The 20,697-nt window shown below is 37.8% G+C and overlaps 1 protein-coding gene across 1 annotated transcript in view; it reads left to right on the forward strand.

Moving 5' to 3' along the window:
- PLA2G4A (phospholipase A2 group IVA) overlaps positions 1–19,809 on the forward strand; it is a 141,131-nt gene extending 121,322 nt beyond the window's left edge. Inside the window, exons 15-18 of the mRNA XM_019635430.1 lie at positions 4,551–4,735; positions 10,268–10,463; positions 11,962–12,119; positions 19,225–19,809. Of these exons, the coding sequence (XP_019490975.1) occupies positions 4,551–4,735; positions 10,268–10,463; positions 11,962–12,119; positions 19,225–19,356 (671 nt within the window). The 3' untranslated portion in view covers positions 19,357–19,809. The remainder of the gene's footprint in view (positions 1–4,550; positions 4,736–10,267; positions 10,464–11,961; positions 12,120–19,224) is intronic.
- The last annotated feature ends 888 nt before the right edge of the window (positions 19,810–20,697 follow it).

Genomic DNA, 20,697 nt, shown 5'->3' on the forward strand with positions numbered 1-20,697 from the left:
CAATGTATTAGCTGGACAATATTGTGCAGTTACTTAGCATGAGCCTCAGTTCACAATGATAAAAAAGTTGAGTTAAAACCCGAAACCAGGGCCGGCCAAGTGGCTCAGTTGGTTAAGAGCTCGCTCAAAAGTGTGAGCTCTGAGCAACAGCGGTTCGAGTCCCAGCCCGAGCTGAGCTGCTGCTGAGCTGCCAACAGGTGGCAGGATGGCTCAGCTTAAAAAAAAAAACCCAAAACCAGAACCTGATGAAACCTCGGTTCATGAGGATGTGACGGTCTTCACTGTTTGCAAGCTCACTTATAAAATGGAAATAATTGTGATACCTATCTAAGGATTAAGTAACATCTTCATTAAAAAGTGTGGTTAGTCCCAGGCACAGTAAGAATAGGGAACACAAAGTAACAGTATAGTTGCCTATTACTTTAAGCTGTTGAATCTTATGTCTTAAACCTCTTTGATCATGGAACTCTTATTTTGTGTATAGGGTATCTGTTAATATCTTGCAAAACTATGTGCTTTGAAACACAATTAAGAAACACTACTTCCTGTCAGTTTTTCTGGAAAGCTGGAACCATGGTGTTTAGCTACATGCCAGAGCTGAGAATGGGTTCACATAATGATTTTTCTCTCAAATGTAGTCTTGGATTTAAAAGAGGAAAAATGAGACTAGTTTCATGAAGAGAAGGGGCAAATCAAACAGAATATGAGAAAAATTATGTGTTTTGGATTAATCTTGTAGCAAAATTTTTAAAAGCACTAAGTTGATGAAGCCAAATAAAAATATTTGTGAATTATCATTATACTTTATCATTATTATATAATGATAATCATTTATTATGTTAGGGAAAATCACTGCATTATTCCAGTAATGTGTTTTTAATTTTATTTAATTTTGATAAAATACATATGTATTAATGTGGTTTTAACGACAGACAGATGCATGTGTAGATAACCTCTGTATCTTATAGTTATTGCTTTTTAAGTTATCCATGTTAAACCCTTTTATTAATACAGTAATACCTTGGTTTGTGAGCATAATTTGTTCTGGAAACAAACTACTCATATTGCAAGACATCTCTCGTTTACCACATTAAAATGTATTAGAAATGTGTGCTTGCCTTGCAGAACACTCGCAAACCAAGCTATTCTCAATCCAAGGTTTTACTGTACTTTTATAGTCGTGCCATTTTCTTTAGTGACATTGTGACACTGTGCATAGGACTTAGACTTTGTGGAAATGGTTACAATCTTCACTTTCACTATCAATGTGAAACTGGATCTCCCTGGACCCCAATTTCCTTACCTTTAAAATGACAATAATAATCCCTCCTTTATAAGAGTCTTAAGAAGATGATAAATCTTATTAATGGAATTTCTAATACATTATACACAACATAAATGAAGCTGCTTTTATGAAAAATAAAAGTACCCAAATAATGAATTTCCCGCTGCATAGTACAATATGTAAAAAGTAATATAAAAAAAAGGCTCACAATTTTTCACTTTTAAAAAGTTCACATACATATATAATTTTTAAACAACAAAAAATTTCAAAGGAATAAATATTAAAATTGGGTTTGATAATGTATTTTTTAAATTTATAATTCTTAAGTTCCAGATCCTGTGACAGAAATTTAGAAGCTTGGCTTTTGGCAAAGTACATTGTCACTATAATCCACAGATACTTGATAAGAAAAGAGAATTATTAACCTGAGGATAATTATTATTGAAAGAATGATTTCCCTTCTCTCTCCTTGTTGACCTAGGCATTCACCTTGAACTGTTTGCTTGGACGTTTGTTTTTTTTCTAACTTGGCCTTTCTTTTTATTCAGTTGTGTGACCTTATTCTTGTCTAAACCTAGTTCCCCATAGCTTGTGTATGTGTGTGTGTGTGTGTGTGTGTGTGTGTGTGTGTGTGTGTGTGTTTAACATATTTGGTTTTCATTTAAGATTATTTATTCCCACCTTCCCTATTTCCTTCAGCTATTCTGGGCAGTACAAATCACCTCAGGTGTAAGCTCTTTTCCCCTTTATTCATAAACGTCACTACTATATGTTGATAGCATTCATTTGTTATTCAGTGTTTTAGAGATGAGAAATTTTAATAGATATGAGAAAAGAAAACACATGACTGTTAACTGTAGAAACTTAGGATATTAATGGTTCCTTAAGTAACTAAAGCAAAGCCTAATTTAGAACCGTTTTGAATCACATTGAATAAACTTCATGGCTACTTGTCTAATAGGTGTGTTCATTTAGTTTTAGTGATGATAAATATTGTAGATTTAATCGGGCAGTAGAAATTTAAAGATTTGCCTTCCTTTTTTATCTCGTGCTCTTAAAATGTAATGATAAAATTGACTATGATAGAATTATAGTTAGCATCATTCTTATTTAGAAATATACAGAGGAAACTAACCTGCAATGGTTTCCTACTATGTGCTGAACATTTTTTTTTTTGATAAATAGGTATTAACTACTTTTTACAAGTGATTCTATAAACACAGGCTGGCCTGACCCTCTAGTTATTGTTGTTTCCTCTGTGAAAGTGCTTCCCAAATGGAATTTAAAAGCTTGCTCAGAGATCATAACGCATGTCTAGTATGAACACCTTCACTCTGGTCCACTGTCATCGACCTCCCACTTGAACGTCGCCAGCCTTCCTTCTAACAGAACAAGTGAGAATGCATGTGAGAACAAGGGGACAGAACCAAACAATTGCATGTCATTTTCTTCAGATCACATCAATTCAGTTGTGATCACCTTTCTTTCTCCTGAGAAGTGAATCAGGATTACCACATATAAATGAGAAAAGCAGCCTGTGATGAATATTACTCTTTCATACAATGAATGATTTCAAGTCCCTGGTTTCTTTTAGATTCCTTGTCATTTTTTTTTTTTTAAGATTTTATTGGGGGTTCGGGGAGGGGAACAGTGTTGGGCAATCGGGGAAGCGGAACAGACAAGTTGCTGTCCTTTTGTTCTTCAGTCTAGTTGTGGAAGACGTTGCTTCACTGGCCCATGTTGATATTATCATTGCGCTCTTCCCGGGTGAGGCAGATGGGTCGCCGGCCATTAGACAGCCACTGACAGCGGCTCACAGAAGCTCACGAAAGCTCACACCGGCTGCTCATGGTAGCTTAAGGCAGCCCACTGCAGCTCCACTGCAGCCTACGCTGTCGCCAGCGACTCACCGCAGCCCAGCTCCAGGTTGATCTGTTGTTCACCATCTTAGCTGTAGAGGGTGCAGCATCATTGGTCCTCATGTGGGATCCAAACTGGGGCCCTGCTGCTCAGAGCTGGTGTCCCAAGCCAACTCTTAACCAACATGCCAGTCGGCCAGCCTGATGCCTCGTCATCTTAGTTCCTCTCTCCTTCTATGCTGTGGCCACACTGGGCTCCTTGCTGTTCCCAGATATACCAAGCCTTCTTCTGCATTAGGGCCTTTGCTCTAGCTCTTCCCTCTCCCTGGAACAGGGGTCAGCAAACTTTTGAGACGGCAGAGCCAATCCTGTCCCTTGAAGTTTTGTGAGACCTAAAAACAAATGAAATCACCATTATGTGAATAATACCCTTTAAACATTTTATAAATGAAACTATGATGGTTTTATTTTCATTTTCAACTTTACTTCAGAGCCACATGTATATACCCAAAGAGCCGCATGTGGCTCATGAGTCACAGTTTGACGACCCCTGCCCTGGAAAAAATATCCCCCAATCTTTAGATGCCAATTCTATGGTACCAATCTGGCCTCAGCTCATGGCCTCCTTCTCAGAGAGGTCTCTCCAGACTGCCCAACTGAAGTGACTCCCTGTTGCAGTACCCTCTTATTTTCTTCAATGCATTAATCACTGCCTGAACTATCTTTTAATATTTGTTGACAAATTTGTCATCAACATGCTCAGAATATAAGCCCTGTGAGAGCAGAGTTTGCATCGATCTTGTGCAGCGCCTAGAAGAATGCCTGAATAGTAGCAGACGATCCACGTTTGCTGAATGTGTTGGCTGGATTATTTTTGTGGACTCCCGTCACCTAGAGAGAGGCAGCGTGGGACTCATTCATACCATGCCACTCCCCAATTGTGTCACTTTAGAGCTGAAGTTCATTTATTTCATCCTCCATTTGTAGATATCCCCAACCTCACATGTCTGTTATAAGACATAAACAAGATAATGTATGAGGAAGTGTTTTTAAAACAGCAAGACCTACAAAACAATCGTGCTGCATAACTTAGAGTTAATACCAGGGCCTGGGCTAAGTACTTTCCATGCATTGTCTTACTTTATCCTTGCAGCAACTTTATTTGCTAGATTCTTTTACCCTGGTATTACAGATGAACAAACTAAGAGTTAAAGACCATAATTAATTTACAGTTGCTAAAGCTGGACTCATGCCCAGCTTTGTCTCCAAAGCCTGAGGGCCTAGCCATATGGAATTCTACCTCACAAATTTACATAACGAATATTTTTCTATTCTACATAATGTTAAATGGTTGTTTCATTCATTCTCTCTCTCTATCTCTCTCTCTTCTTTTTTCCTTTGTAAAGATCCTGACGAATTTGAGCGAATATATGAGCCTCTGGATGTGAAAAGTAAAAAGATTCATGTAGTGGACAGTGGCCTCACATTTAACCTGCCTTACCCCTTGATCCTGAGACCTCAGAGGGGGGTCGATCTCATCATCTCCTTTGACTTTTCTGCAAGGCCAAGTGACTCTAGTCCTCCGTTCAAGGTAAGGAGAGTTTATGTAGCATTTCATTATCTATCACATCGTTTTGCATGCCTTGTAGGTATCTTAGTCCTCTTGACCCCAACTTCTTATCCCTTTAACCCGTTTTCTACATTATTGTGAGTACTATTTCTTAAACACAGGTATGGTTCAATCACTCCCCTGCTTAAAGAAATGTTTAAAAATTGTTCTCTATGACTCACGTTAAAGTTCAGAGCCCAAGCAGGACAAGAATGATGCAATGTCTCTGAAGTTCTGGAAGGTGGGCGTGAGTAGGTAAAAGTTAATGAAAACCATGTATGGGGAATAAATACTGTGAGAAGAGAAGAGGACATAAAATAGTATCTTGAAGATTCAAGAAGAACCTCAGTAAAGGATGAAACCAAGGAAGTGTGCAGGGTTATGAAAACCAACTGAAGATATTTGAGAAAGAGGTCTTTGGGGAACTGGACAAGAGCAGTTTCAGTAGGGTCATAAGGGCAGAAATTATACTGTAGTGATTTAAGGGATGAGTGGAAGTTAAGAAATTGGAGGCAGTTCTATAGACTGCCCAGGGAAGAAGGAGACAAACTATATTTGCAGGAGGATATGATGAACAGGAAAATTGTGTGTGTGCGGAGGGGTGTTTTACTAATTGTAGCTTTAAACCTACAGACATTTCCAGCTGTGCATTCTCTTAGTTGTGCTTCTCTCTCCCCAGTATGTATATATCTCTCTTATAGCATCATTCATTCACCCACAAAAAATTGTCCTACATACTCACGTTTTGGCTGGCATTTATCAGGCAATTAGAACCAAATGATTAAAACCAAACACACACACACACACACACACACACACACACACACACACACGGAGTAGGCTAGTCTGCATGGAGTTCACAGACAGTGAAAGCAATATGTATGTAAATAAATACCGACAATACCCCATGAAAATTGCTGCATTAGTAGAATTTACCGAGTGCTTCATCCTGAAACTATGGCCTGTGGAGGTCAAGAAAGAACATCCGAGGCGTGTCTAAAGAAAGTTTGAGGTGTCCCAGGTGGAGGGCACACTAATGGCCGTGGTCTTACTTAGGTGAGGCCACAGTGCCACCCAGCAATCTTTCTACATTGCCTGCTTAGAACTTTTTTTCAGTTCTCCACAGAGGCTGACTTTTAGTCTCCCCATGGCCCTGACTCCACTGCCTCCAACCTCTCACCCTCAAAACATAACACTGACTCCTAATTCCTATGAAAGCTTAAAGTCATCCGATGAGCACTTTCTTCCCTTCCCTTCTCCATGCCTAATGAGGAAACTCCTTCCACAGCCATTATTTGCTCCTCCCCTCTTTCCCCAATATAGATGTTTCTATATATACACCACCTGTATTTTTATATCTCCTTTCCACGCCTCACTCCTGTAACCTTTCGAAGGATGTGACGCTACCATACATATCATCTCTCCACTCTCCGGTAACACCTTCATTGATGGCTCCTAGCCATCAGCGTTTAAACAAGCTCAAGTTTTTCCTGTTAACAACCCACCTCTCTCCCTGATATGTACAGAGGGTGCCAAAAAACTATACACACCTTTTAGGAAAGGAAAAAACTGTATTAAAATTGTAATACTGAATATAACCCATAACAAAAGATGAATACAAGTCATGTGTATACATTTTTTTGACACCCCCGGTATGTATCTCCTTTTATTATGGACAAAGCATCCGTATTTTTCCATATTAACCTGATTTATTTGTTGACGTTAGAATTTGATCATTGTTTTGGAACTTAAGCATATGATTTACTTATGATTTTTAGGTTGGGTCACACCATCGTGGCCAAACCAGTCCAAGCGTTAGCTTTGTGGACATCAATCCATCATGGCTGAAGAAGGGAACTAACTACATGTTATTAAATGTAACATTTACAGATTTATTTCTCGTATTTGTTTCCTGGGGTTAGCATAAGAAATTACCACAAACACGATGGCTTAACGCAACAGAAATGTATTCTTTCACAGTTCTGAAGGCCAGAAATCTAAATCAAAGCGTCCTCAGGGCTACACTCCCTCCAAAGCCTCTGTGGGAGAATTCTTCCTTGCTTTTCCCAGCTTCTGGTAGTTCTAGGCTTTCCCTGGCTTGTATTGGGTCATTGAGAAAGTCATGACATATTTTTTTGTTTTCAATGCAAAAATGTGTCATGACTTTCCCGACGACCCATAATTCCCTTCTCAGTCTTCATATGGCCTTCTGTGTGTGTGTCTTCTTATAAGGACATTTGTGTCTTATAAGGATATTTGTCATTGAATGTATAACTCACCAAGATAATCCATGATGATCTCAACTTAATAACGTTTGCAAAAACCCCTTTTCCAATTAAGGTTATATTCACAGGTTCTGTGGGTTGGGGCATGGATTTATCTATTGGAGGACCACCATTCAACCCACTACACCTGTACTGGGTTTTGAAGATCAGATGTTGTATGATGAGTAGATATACCCAACATGAATTTCTCCTCATATGTTTTTGTGAATTTATAGTAACCTCTGTAAAGGTTACTATATAGCTCTGAAGAAGAGCTAACGAGGACTGCTAAATTCTATGTAAATTCTACACACTATTAGATACAGAAAATTATTTTCACGCCATTGCATTTCATTTTAAAGCTCTTGGATCCTAATACTACCATGCTTTTGATTGGGAGTGAGAATGGCCAAGACCACAAATAATGAATTATAAATTATAGTTTCTAGCCACTGTATCTTACATTAGTTGCTTTAATAGTTTGTTAAGATTCTGTAAATTTACTTATATACTTATGCCCCATTCCTCCCTCTAATCTAAAAATAGGTTTTAAATAATGAGAAATATCTCAAAAAGCTGTATCCTAGTTTGTACAGAGAAAAAACTCATTTCCTATAAAGAAGAGTTAATTAATTATAAATAGATAGATATGAATATATTTATTTATAAATATATATTTATCTACATGTATAAATAAGTAAATATGGCATATACATGTCATTTGTACTATAGTTTGAATAACATTCTATGTTATTTATGTTGTTTCCTGTCTTTCAAGATGTTTTAGTACTCAAAAATGAGCGCAAACATTTTGCAAAATATCATTTTGAAGGATACTATCAAATTTTTATCTCCAGAAAAAACAATTTTAGTTATTACTATGAAATTTACCATAAATCAGTCGATGGAAATCTGTTTGCAAGTTTGGAAACATGAACAAGCTCTTTCTTTGTCCTTATTCTCAATGCAGTTGATTCACAGTGTGAACTGTTGGTTTTATTTTGATGTTGAATGTCTGGAATGAATAACTGTAAACAGTGCTAGACAAGAAATAACAGGTATCAAATAACAACCAAAATGGATAGTTAGAATAGAATAGAGCCCTGGCATATTGCTATAATTTGTGGAGCAGCCATTATTTTGCTCACTACATTCTTTTCAAATACCCTTTTCAAACGTGTCTGCCCTACTCATAGGCTGTGTCATTGTTTCTGTCTTCACAAGCAGAGAAATGAGACAGCAGAAAGGAGATGGTTTTCCATTCTGTAATCGCTGTCTTTGTAGTCATCGGTTTTTAATCTTTCCACATCAGGATCATGTAAAGAAAGGGAAAGCTTCCGTGTCTTCCTGATTCCAGCATGAAATATCTATCTAAAAATAGCTTGGCCTTTTACCTCATGAAATTCCCTTTTCCTCTTTCTCCACACATCCATGCATCATTGGTCATACTCTTGAGTCATGTTTGTAAACACTAGTAAGCTCTTTTTTCTCTGTATTCTCACGCAATTGATTCACAGTGTGAACTTTGGGTTTTATTTTCATGTTGAATAGTCTGGAATGAATAATTGTGAACAGTGCTAGACAAGAAATAACCAGCTGAATAATTCAACTGAGCAGGGCGGAGGAGAAGAGGGATAAAAGTTTTCTCAAGTTTCAAGCAAGAAAATATTCATAGACATGGGATTTTTCTGTAAAATATCATCATATTTAGCTTAATAGAATGTGAAGAAATGCTTTAATATACGTTAAATCTTTTGTTGTCTCATATTTTTATTCCTTTGTAAATGGCTTCTAGAGAGTTGATCAACTTAAAATTCGTGACATTCCAGAAGCATCAAGAATAATGAAAGTTCAATGAAAAGTGTATTTTTCTCCAAATGTAACGTGCTGTTCTAAAGTGCTTATTTCCTGAAATACAAATTCCTGAGATTTTAGAAATACATGATCTCATTGAACCCTCACAGCAATCCGAAGGAAGATAATAGTGTTAACTTTATTTTATGGTGGGAGCAAATGAGATGCTGAGAATTAAGAAACAGGTGACATGGGCATGGGAGCCTACGGTTTCAGGGACAGTGAACAACCTGGTCCCTGTCCCTTTGGTTGGTCGGTCGGTTGTTGTTACTTATGATCCCCATGGTGCCATCAGGGGAATACTTTAGCCCCCCAAAATAATTCCGATAGCAATCTTATGAGCTATGTATTATTATTACTCTCCTTATTTTATACTTGAGGATATTGAGTGTGGAAACATTAAGAATTGTGCCCAAGGTCCCATACCTCGTTCTTTATCTCGGGCAATTCAACCCTAGCATCAGTTTCTTATTTGTCCTGCTTCCTCTTAAGCTGTACATACATTGAAATGAGCTCTATTCATGGTACCTGTCCACAATGATGGATATTGATTTAAAATTTAATGTCTTGTATGCATGTGTTTACTCACTTCCTTAGTCAGCCTTTGTGCAAAAATAAACCTAAAATCTCAGTGGCCGATAACAAACATATTTCTCAGTCAAGTTACATGTCAGCAGCTGCAGATCAGCTGCTGGGGCTGTCCTGTGTGTCTTCTCATGCTGGTGGGGAAGCTACTCCTCTTACCAGGAAGGGAGCTGATATGTGGAAACAGACATGCAATCCACCATACCCATTAACTAAACTCCTGGTACCTCCACATGGCCCACTCTTAGCCACTACACATGCAATAACAACATGCTGAGGCCAGAAGCTCCGCTTCTCTTTGTAAACAGAAGCGAAACAAACAAAAACAAAAACAACTGATTCAGAGTAACTTAAATATTTACGTATACATAAAATTTATTAATTGTACTTAGTTGTGTGGGGATGATATAGGTAAAAATTTGGTAGCAGAGTGTTCCTAATTCTGTTTCATCAGATTCTTTGACTCTTAAGGGTTAAAAAAACATGCACATGGTTTGTAAATGCCCAGAACCCGTAATATTTTTTTTCCTATCGCAATTACATCAATATAATTTCATTCAGTTCAGCTCATCAATAAATTTTCCAATGGAACTAGCCCTATGCCAAGAATTAACATAACAATTCTTAGTTCGTTCATGGAGTCCTTATGTGTTTTTTTGAGATTGATGAACTTCTTGAGAACAGGGTCATTATTCATTTTAGCAAGGAGCACACTGCTAGCACATGGTAACCACCTAATGAATACTGAAAGATGGCCAACTGAACAAGTGAAGTCTGAGAATTCCCAAATGCCTTTTTCCGTCTTCCACAGGAAATTCTCCTTGCAGAGAAGTGGGCTAAAATGAACAAGCTCCCCTTTCCAAAGATTGACCCTAATGTGTTCGATCGAGAGGGGCTAAAAGAGTGCTATGTTTTTAAACCCAAGAATCATGATGTGGACCAAGATTGCCCAACTATCATCCACTTCGTTCTGGCCAACATCAACTTCAGAAAGTACAAGGCTCCAGGTACGTTGGGAGTAAGTTGTTTTCTGGAAAGTAGAAATCTGGTAAAGGAGCAAGACTGATATTAAGCAAGTTCACACAGGTACTTGCTGTACCAGCTTGTATTACAATTTTGAATGCTTCCCGTTACCTTGATAAATAGCTACTATCCTGAGACCCCCAAGTACTCCCCATCTTTCTCGCTCCAAGATCCCCTGGGTCCTTCACAACCAGAAACTAGGGGGTTAACAACCAGCTGAGTAGAAACAGATCGGGGGCGTTACTCCAAAACATTAGATTATGTTTGCTCTGATTGGTTGGTGCTCTTATCATGAGGGCTGTTAAATATTTTGACTATCACAGTTGTGAAGGAAGCCCTTGTTTCAACACAACTCATGCAAAAGCTCTGGGAATTTTAGCTGACCACAGGATGAATGTAATCTAGCGTTCCAACATGGCTGATAATTTCATGTTGCCATGTTATATTTCATAGAAGAAGAGAACCAAGTTCCAAGCACAGTCACCTGTTGTACCATCTTCAGGGGAGCCTATAAACTCTTCAGCATCCTGGAAAATCTAGAGATTGACAGGCAGGATGCTGAAGACCTAAAAATCAAACTATTTTAGGACCAAGCGTAGTTGTAAAAGGAAAGACACACACAAAAATAATAGTCCTGGAAGATCGAACAGGTGATTAGGGGGAAGAAAGTGACTTTCTAGATGGTGGAGGAAGACAGAGAAAGGATCGATAAGGATGGAAGTTATGAGTCATAATTCAAAACAAGAGAAGGGAGAATTGTCATTTTTAGTTATTGAACAATAGAGTACTGGAAACAGAGAATTTTGTATCACTGTTAATTCTCAAGGAAAGACTGGATAGGGGATTGCTGTGGCATGAAGACAATTAGATCATGTTTGGCTTGGGTTCCCCCAGAAGCAGGTGCTGAGCAAAGGATTCAAGTACGAATGGTTTATTTGAGTGAACTTAGGGAACTTTAGTAAGGAAGGGGAAGTGATACACAGAAGGAAGGCAGACAAGAAAAGATGTGTTAGTGAGTCAGCTGAACTTGATCCTGCAGGAAACTCAAGCAAATGAAATAGAAACTGTGCTCTAGAATCATCCTTCCCACCCACACAGCAAGAGACAGGAGAACTGGGGTAATTATATCCTAACTCCCCAAAATCTTTGGTTGACTGCTGTCTGGGGCAGAATGTTATTTACCAGGATTCCCAACCTGCTGCTAGGGAGCAAAGAAGGCTTCCACAGTTGCAGGGAAGGGTAGAAAGCCCTTAGTCACAGAGATGCAAATACTGGCAATTGGAAGTTATCCCATTAAAACACACAGAAATTCTCACCCAGGGACTATAGGTGGAGGCACAACCGTGTATAATACAGACCGCATGACCTCAATGAGGACTCCCAAAGTCATGTCTGTGACTATTTGTAAGTTTTGTTCCCTGGGTTTTAGGGATATTTTGTGGCTTTCAAAATAACACCATTTGAGACTCTTCTGATATTTAGGTGTTCCAAGAGAAACTAAGGAAGAGAAAGAAATAGCCGATTTTGACATTTTTGATGACCCTGAATCACCATTTTCAACCTTCAACTTTCAATATCCAAATAAAGCCTTCAAAAGACTGCATGATCTGATGTACTTCAACACCCTGAACAACATAGATGTGAGTATCTCCTACGATCACTGACAACGTCAAATACTTCATGTCACATAAACAAAGCAATGCCTCTTTTTAATTAATTAAAAATAAGGCTTATGAATGAATAAGGCAAATTTACAAATAAGAAAACTAATGCCTCCAAATTGGCAAAGCCTACATTTTATACTGTTATTTGATTTACAGATTGGTTAATACTCAGCTTCTTTGCCCAAGTTTCTAGTGTCTTTGTCACATGGTAAAATAAATTAGAAGTAGGAAGAAAAGTGATAAAAAGGAAATATAAAATTAAGAAAGTGAAGGTAACCAGCAGTGTAATTAATCTGCAAAGATATCATATGCTTTAATGGGTACACTCATGCTTTTAAATGTCTTCATTTTGGGGGATCTTGGTAATAGCTATAAAAGTAGCAGCCTCCCCATTTTTAGCCCTTGATATATCAAGTATGCATTGCTTTAGAAACTTGAGAAACAAGCCATTCTCTTCAGTATAATCATTCCTATCACTGGTATATCTGCTGCTAAGATTCTTTGTCCACGTGAAATCTTTAGTCTCCAGCTCACCATTTAGAAACCCCGTTGTGTAATTGGAATCATGTTGGTTTTTAGGTCCAAATCATAGTGTCTTGACAATCATTATCAGTTGTGGAAGCCCAGGTTCATTAGCCTAATTGGATTTTGCACATTAGAAAAATAGAATAACAGCAAAAAGAAAGAAAGAAATTCAATGGAGAGGGAAAGGTATCATATATGATTTGCCAGTCTTTTGGAGACTGTGTGAATGGCTCGAAAGAACGCAGTTTGTGGATGAGTGTTCTTCATATATGAGATTTAATTAGATTTTTGTGAGCTAATAGGATCTGGGCACATCTAACTTGCTTGTTTGTTTCATTTGGCCGGAGACTAGTAATGATCAATTGTGTGCCATTATAACCGTTACACTGTAAAATGTTTATTCATCAATATCTTTAAAGTTTTGTAAATGTAGGACTATACCCCCAATAAGCTTCATTTCTTGCACCTCTAAAATGCTTTCTTGTTAGCCTTCATTTATGAATATTATGTGATAATTCATGTAGAGCATGCTTAGCAAATTTTAGAGGATGTAACATTTTCTAAATATTACTATTCCTTTTTTCTTTTATATCACAAGCAGTGGACATCTGAAATCCATATGCTACATTATTTCTGTTGTGATGGTGCAAATTTAAAGAATATTAAAAGAAAGTCAGGATTTTAATCTGTGATTTATATAGAGTGAACATTCTCAAAATAGAGTTGTGTTTTATAAGAACCCCTGCTGTTAAAGATAAGAGAACTAAGGAGTAATATCAGAGTAAATTATTTTTCCAGCATGAAGCCCATAAACACAAAACTATATATTGGGGTGAAATGTATTATACTTGATCAGTCATCCTCAAATGAAATAAAAATAGATTGTAGGAATATATAAATAACTTATTGGACCTGAGAAAATAAAAAATACACACACATATATACAGGTGTATATACACCTATTTATATATATATATATATATATATATATATATATATGTGTGTGTGTCTACATCTGTGTGTATGAGTATATACATATATGTATGTATGTATATACATATGTAACCTAATCAGCTACATTTCTCGCATTGTTTTCAGTTCTGGTTTATATAAATCCTGCTAAGCTATTTGCTATAAAGAATTATATAGTTCTATTTATATGTTTTACAAACATTCCTCAAAGTAGTTTGTTTGACACATAGGTGAAAAAGATAAAGCCTGAACAAAAATAGAGTGAGTGCCAAAATAACCACCCTGACTAACAGTTCATCAAATGTTGATTTTCCACAAACCGTTTAATTAAGCAGGTTTTCGTTGCTTCCAAGAACTTTTCTGGCACAGCATGTAGAAGCAACATCCTGGGCTTTATACCATGTGCAGATCCCAGACGGGCCACTTGTGTGACTTTAAATAAGCTACTTAAGTATTTTGAGCCTCAGTTCGCTCATCTCCAAAACAGGTGTAACAGCATATATCATAATGACAGTAGTGAATCTTTAATCAGGTGACGTATGAAGTGCCCTGCAAACAGAAGCTGCTCAATAAACGGGGACCTTACCTATATGTCTCTGTATCCTGTAACATGATGGATACACCTCCAGGCCTTTGCAAATGCCCAGAATTAAGAACATAGACAAGTCTATAGCAGCCTAAGCAGTAAATAAATATTTTTAAATGAATGAATGTAGGTTTCCTCTTAAATGATATGACCATCGAGACTTGTTTTCATGTGATCCTTGGTCGTGTGTGTGTGTGTGTGTGTGTGTGTGTGTGTGTGTGTGTGTGCACGCACCTCATACCCAGGTAAGACTTCTCGTTTTCACCGACATTTTTACTCTCTCTTGAGAGGACTCCCACGTCTCCTACGTTTTACCAAGAAGACATATCATAATTAAAGCATCTTGATAAGTGACGATAAGTAAAGAGCAACAAAATGGCTGAGGTAGGAGCTGGGGAGTTCATCATTAGCTGAATCACTCGTTCCCACACCATTTGGATGGAGTAGGCTACTAATTCGCACTTCAGCAACACAACACACACATTGACTTGCTGTGGACTGTCAGGGTTGCTTGCAAATTGTGGACCCTGTGACTATAAACTCTTTAATGCAAAAACACTTGATTACCAAGTCCATCAGAGACAGTTTTCAAGTTTGTGGCCATGGCCACTGTGACATAAGGCACACGTTCATCTTCAATTCACATTCTGACCTCAATTTTTACCCTGAAAAGGCCACCCTGCCTCTAACAGCTGTATGCTTTGGTGGCTTCCTTTCCCCCAGAGATCCTCGCTGGCCTGCTGTGCTGAGGCTACATTCCAGCTCATCTTCAGAAAACTTCTGCTCTGTTTATGCTCACTTTGTGAGAGCAGCCTGGGTTTGTCATTAGCATCAGGTTTCTGCGCTTACTCAATCCTCCCAAATTCCTTTTCACTGAACCTTGCCTCGGTGCTTTTACAATGGCAGTATTTCATGTTTGTTTGTTTTTGCAGAAACCTCACATATAGTGACTTATACTGGTAGACATGTGGTATGTGGGAAACACAGAGGCTTTGGAGTCAGACCAAATTGGGTATTCGGATCTTCTCTGGCTGCCTGTTGGTTGCATGATCTTGGGCATATAGGTTAGCCTTGCCCAATTTAACTTTCACAGTGATAACGTGCCTTCTAGATCAGGGTGAGGAGTAAATAAAACAATATGGTTCAAGGGCTTAGTATCAAAGAGACACTCAAGAAATTGAAGCAACTAATATGATAATTATTATCTGTGTTCATATTATCTTCTGCTTTTAAACCCATGAAAAACAATGACTTGCCTCATTTACCTTGTATCCTCGAGAGGTACTGATCACAATGCCTGCCATCTAAAAGAAATATGCCATAACGCTTTCATGAATGAGTTTTAAAATGTCACTGACCTACTGGCTGAAACTGTTGAAGAGTTTAATGTGCTAGGAGGCGGGGAGAGCCAGAGTCAGGATACGAGGGATCCTGACCGTGGGGAATCTCTATACAATGTGTGCGCAGCCAAATAGTGTGGCTACAGGCTGCACTCGTAAACCAGTCCTTTGATCTGGAAGGCCTTCTGAGGTTTTCTTTCTAGTACCTAGTCGGTTCAGCTATCACAGGAAAACGTACTGTTGTGCAGCCACACTCATTCAAGTTATTAATTCAGTAGCATAGTCTAAGAACCCGTTGTGTGTCCGTTTATTTGGTATATGTCCATGATGCATAATAACAAGCTTTTAAAATTCATTCTCAAACAATTCTTTTAAGTGTTCAATATTAAATGGTAATTAAATTGAGGAAAAGCACATATCCAGAAGTTCTGGGTACTTAATTCTTGGTTGTTGTTTTTTGTTTTTGTTTTTTAATTTTATTGGGGAACAGTGTGTTTTTCCCGGACCTATCAGCTCCCAGTCAAATAGTTGTTGCAATCTAGTTGTGGAGGGCGCAGCTCAGCGGCCCATGTGGGGATCGAACAGGCAACCTTGGTGTTATGAGCACTGCGTTCTAACCAACAGAGCTAACCGGCTGCCCCTTAATTCTTAATTTATTGATATTTCATCATCATGATCAGAGTGTCTAGGTACTAGTTAAAGTCTTTATCTTTTTAAAAGTAATTTAGAAGCTTATTAGGTATCATGGCCTAATATATTAGGCCCTAATTTATCACCTTTTAATGCTGCCTGTAATCTTTTTCCATCTTATTTCTCCATTAATTCAACACATATTTATCAAGTATCTACTGTGCCAGGCAGTGTAGTAAGAACTAGGAATACAACCATTCACAAAACAAAAAGAACAGGAAAATGTTTGGAGTGCTTAATATAAGCTAAATAGTTCTCCCTCAAATATTTAACACTCATAACTAGCTGATGAGGTAGGTCTTTTTATTTATATATGAAGAAACTGAGTCATGGATTATTTAAGGAGGTCACTGGAAGTGACACAGTATGTGAGGAGCTGAGATGCGACCACAGGTTTTTTTCCACTCTTTCCTAACCTTTGAACCATCTAGCTATGAAGCAGGAGTATTTCCTAGTGTTTCCCAGAAACAGTCTCTTTTCCAGCCTGGCCAATTTCCAGATGTGTCCTATACATCCCATTACCTTCCATCTTCAGCCTTTTTATAAAATTATCCTTCTATTGAGAATGCCCAATCTTTCCATGCCTTATAAAATCCTGCCTGTCCTTCCACTCAAATCAAGTCTCATTATTCTTATGAGTTGAACTTTATCCTGTTTAATTCAACCTTCAATGATAACTGTCTGTGCATTTGTTAATTTTACAAATATTTATTGTTCCCCTACTGTGCCCTAAGTGCTAGGATCAAAAATGACCAGACTTAAAAGGTCCCTGTGTTCCTGACACTTGAGCTTCTAATTGGGAAGCCAGACATTAGCCACCAAATTCACAGTCATTTAGGCCACTATATCTTCTTCTATTTTTCTAGATTTCTAATTTTTATTTCTCTCTCAAATTATACTGTAACTTCCCTCTTTGAGCTCATTTTAAATTTTCTATTGTGGGAATTCAATATGTGCTTGTGGATTACGTCTAATCTTAATTTCTAAGTGTGTTCCTTTTGGGGGGACGATCACATGTTACGTGCTTTATTTTCTTATTCCCTGCCTTTATTGTCAAAGAGTTGAACGCTCTGGGTCAACAGTTTAGGAGGCTCTTGAATGGCACAAGTGAAAGATGCATGGGTCATATTTAGGGAGGGGCAGTGGGGATGGAGAAGGTTGAGATATGAGGGCTGTTGCTAAGATAACAAGGATTTGAAATCTCAGTGAATTTGAGGGGATTGAAAAGTACACCCACTACTTAAGATTACTCCTAAATGAAAAACAAAACAAAAAACAGGAAAATTCATATATGACACATTGCCTTTTTGGATACATCTAGTTGTACCATGTATCATGCTGAAGGCTTGAATTTAGCAACTGATATAATAATGAGCTTAGCCTCTTCTGCTTATATCACAGAATTATAAATCACAGCAAATCGGTATTTTTTGCAGAATCTGAAAGAACCTGGATAACAGTTTCATAGTGTTAATATGCCACCTGGTGGTTCAACTTGCACATTCTAATTGGGTATGATTTCGGTTTTTCAGAGTTTTAAGTGTCAATATTCCTTTTCCTTTAGAAGAATAGCCTGTTTGCTAGAAACAACAGCCAGGGTCCAGTTGTGAATCTACTGGTTATTGATATTGACATTGTTGATTTTTTGTGCTTATGAATTCATTACAAAGTAATCAACAGCAGTTATTATCAGTATCATTTCCCCTGTGGTCTTTTACCTTTTAAAACCTTTTAGGTGTTTGGAAAGTAAATAGCTGATATTTATTTTACCTGGGTACTTCTCTGTAGTGGGGGTTGATGTGTCTCGTGCTGCTCTGGTAAAGGAGAAACCAACTGAAAACCTGCTGACAAGATCTCTAGAAAGCTGGGGAAATTGATATTAAAAGATAATGTAGTAGGACATGATTGATCACAGAATTTATTTCCTGGCTTTTACCAAATAATAACCCCACTATTGGCTATACATGGTGTTTTATTTCTAGTAAGCTTTTATAGCCTCACATCTAATTTAAAGCCCCTAAACTGACATCTACGGTCAGTTTAAAAATAACAATAAATAGATGTTACTTATGGAATGTTTCCTATGGGCCAGGCATTATGCAAAGCACTTTTTATAAATGATCTTCAATCCCTGCAAAATCTAAGATGAGTACTATTATTCCCCTTTTAAAGAAGAGGAAACATGCTCAAGGATTTACATTAATTCCCCTTATCTCACACAGCCAAGAAAGTGTATCTGGAAGGCCCTTGGTCAGGGTCTCCTTCTTAGGCCTGAAACCTCTTCTGTCACCCTAGAATTACGTTTCCCTTACTCATGGGTAAAAGGGAGTCAGCAAATATCTGCTTTACTTAAAAGCCTCAGTAACATTTGAGCCATTTTCCCAGAAGACAATTATTTATATACAAGTCACAAACTTTCCACCATGTAAGTGCACGGTGGAAAGTTGGAGAACTTAATTGTCCAACTTCATATGTGTGTGTGTGTGTGTGTGTGTGTGCGCGCGCGTATATGTACATATATACACATTTATATGTTTTAAAAATCATAAAGATGGCAGGATGGCTCAGCTTAAAAAAAAATCATAAAGCAAATAAAGGTGTCACATTCCTGTGATAAATTCTAGCTCCCATAATACAACTGCTTGTTGTTTAAAGTTACTATTAAAGAATAGAGGGGTCTGTGTGTTGGGCCTGACATAAAGTCACAGAATATTCCATGCGTGTTAGCACCACCCAGATCCCACGTCTCTCTCCCTCAGGCACTGGACCCAGCTCGCCCAGTGAGACTGGATGTGGGAATGGCAATGCCCCTCTGTGTACACATCTCCAGAGTGGCTCAGAGATTTCTTTCTCTATTTCCAAAAGAATACTATAATAAAAAAATTAGTTCGATTTTTGTCTTGACCAAACAAATGTTTCAGTGAGTTCAGAGCTGCACAAATTACACATCTTTTGCCTCTGTTTGCAGGTGGTAAAGAATGCCATCGTTGAAAGCATCGAATACAGAAGGCAGAATCCATCTCGCTGTTCTGTTTCCCTCAGCAACGTTGAGGCAAGAAAATTCTTCAACAAGGAGTTTCGAAGCAAACCCACAGCATAGTTTGTGTACTGGAAAGGGCAGCCATTTGTGCTGCGAAGGCAGTTTGAAATTCCACGACAACTGGATTTAAAAGCAGAGTATAGACATTAGTCCTGAGCACAAGAGACTGGCTGATACTCCAAGTTGCAGTTATTTAGCTGCATGAGAATAATACCCTTAGAAGTTTGTTAGGTTAACAGAGATAATGCTGATTATATAACAATATATTCAGCTACATTTTCTATCAGTATGAATTTCCTGATGCAAATGTATTTTTAGTCATTCTTCACCAACTATCTTATGTGTTCTCTTTTTTAAAATGTAGCTTCTTTTTAGAATGTTTAACATTGCAATCCCATTAAGACTTTGCATTGTGTGAATATTGTTCACTGACTGGATTTATTCATGCCAAGAGACAACACTATTTTTATTTATATATACATTTCTACATATACAAAATAAATACATCTATATGCAAATTAGCATGAGATAACTGAGTTTTATTATTTTTGATGAGATCTTGTACTATTCCTGTGAGAGATTCCCAACTTCGTGGCTTTCAAACACAAAAGTTGTTCATCTTAAACTCAAATGTGAAATGTATCCATTTAAATCATGGTTATTTTTCTTAAAAGAGAAAGTATGTATTAATTGTTGAGCGAATAGTATATATTTATTCAGCAAGTAAATTAAAAAAGTAATTACTTCTAGTTTAACATTTTACTTTGCTGATATTATCCTGGACCGTGTATCCACCAGAGAGCACTAGAGAAAAATCCAGAAGAATGTGAAGGGCTGAATATGCAAGATATGTCTGAGGGACAGTCTATATTGCAAGACTGACATCTCAGTTACTGTTGAATTACTAAGGTTTAGGGTTTGTGTTCCAAACATAAGGGCTTCCTCATTCTTCTTTCTTTGAATTACCTTTCTTTAAGCTCTTCATTCATTTGTCTTCTTTCGTCTCACCTTTCATTTCCTCCCAGGAGCAAACTTTCCTCTACCCTCAAGGTTCTTCTGGCTGGTCTAATAATCAGACATGAGACGGACAGCAAGAGAAAATAACCAAATTTAATACATACATATGTATGGGAACTCCACATGCATGAGAGAGTCAGAGACTCCACAGGCATGAGAGGTTCGGAGCTAGAAAGAAAGCATGGGTAGATAAGACATCCTGAGCTAGGTAGGGATGAGGTAAAGTGCCTTGGGGGCTGCTGATTATTGCAGGATGATAAGAACAGAAGTTCTTAGTAAATAGAAGTTTTCCCTGCCCTGTAGATAGACCAAAAGTAGTTATCTCTGATAATTTCTTATGGGCAGGGCTTCTAATTCAAATTCTTCTAGGTAGTTAGGAGCGGG

Source organism: Hipposideros armiger, unplaced genomic scaffold (genome assembly GCF_001890085.2).
Source record: "Hipposideros armiger isolate ML-2016 unplaced genomic scaffold, ASM189008v1 scaffold_22, whole genome shotgun sequence".
NCBI classification, from domain to species: Eukaryota; Metazoa; Chordata; class Mammalia; order Chiroptera; family Hipposideridae; genus Hipposideros; species Hipposideros armiger.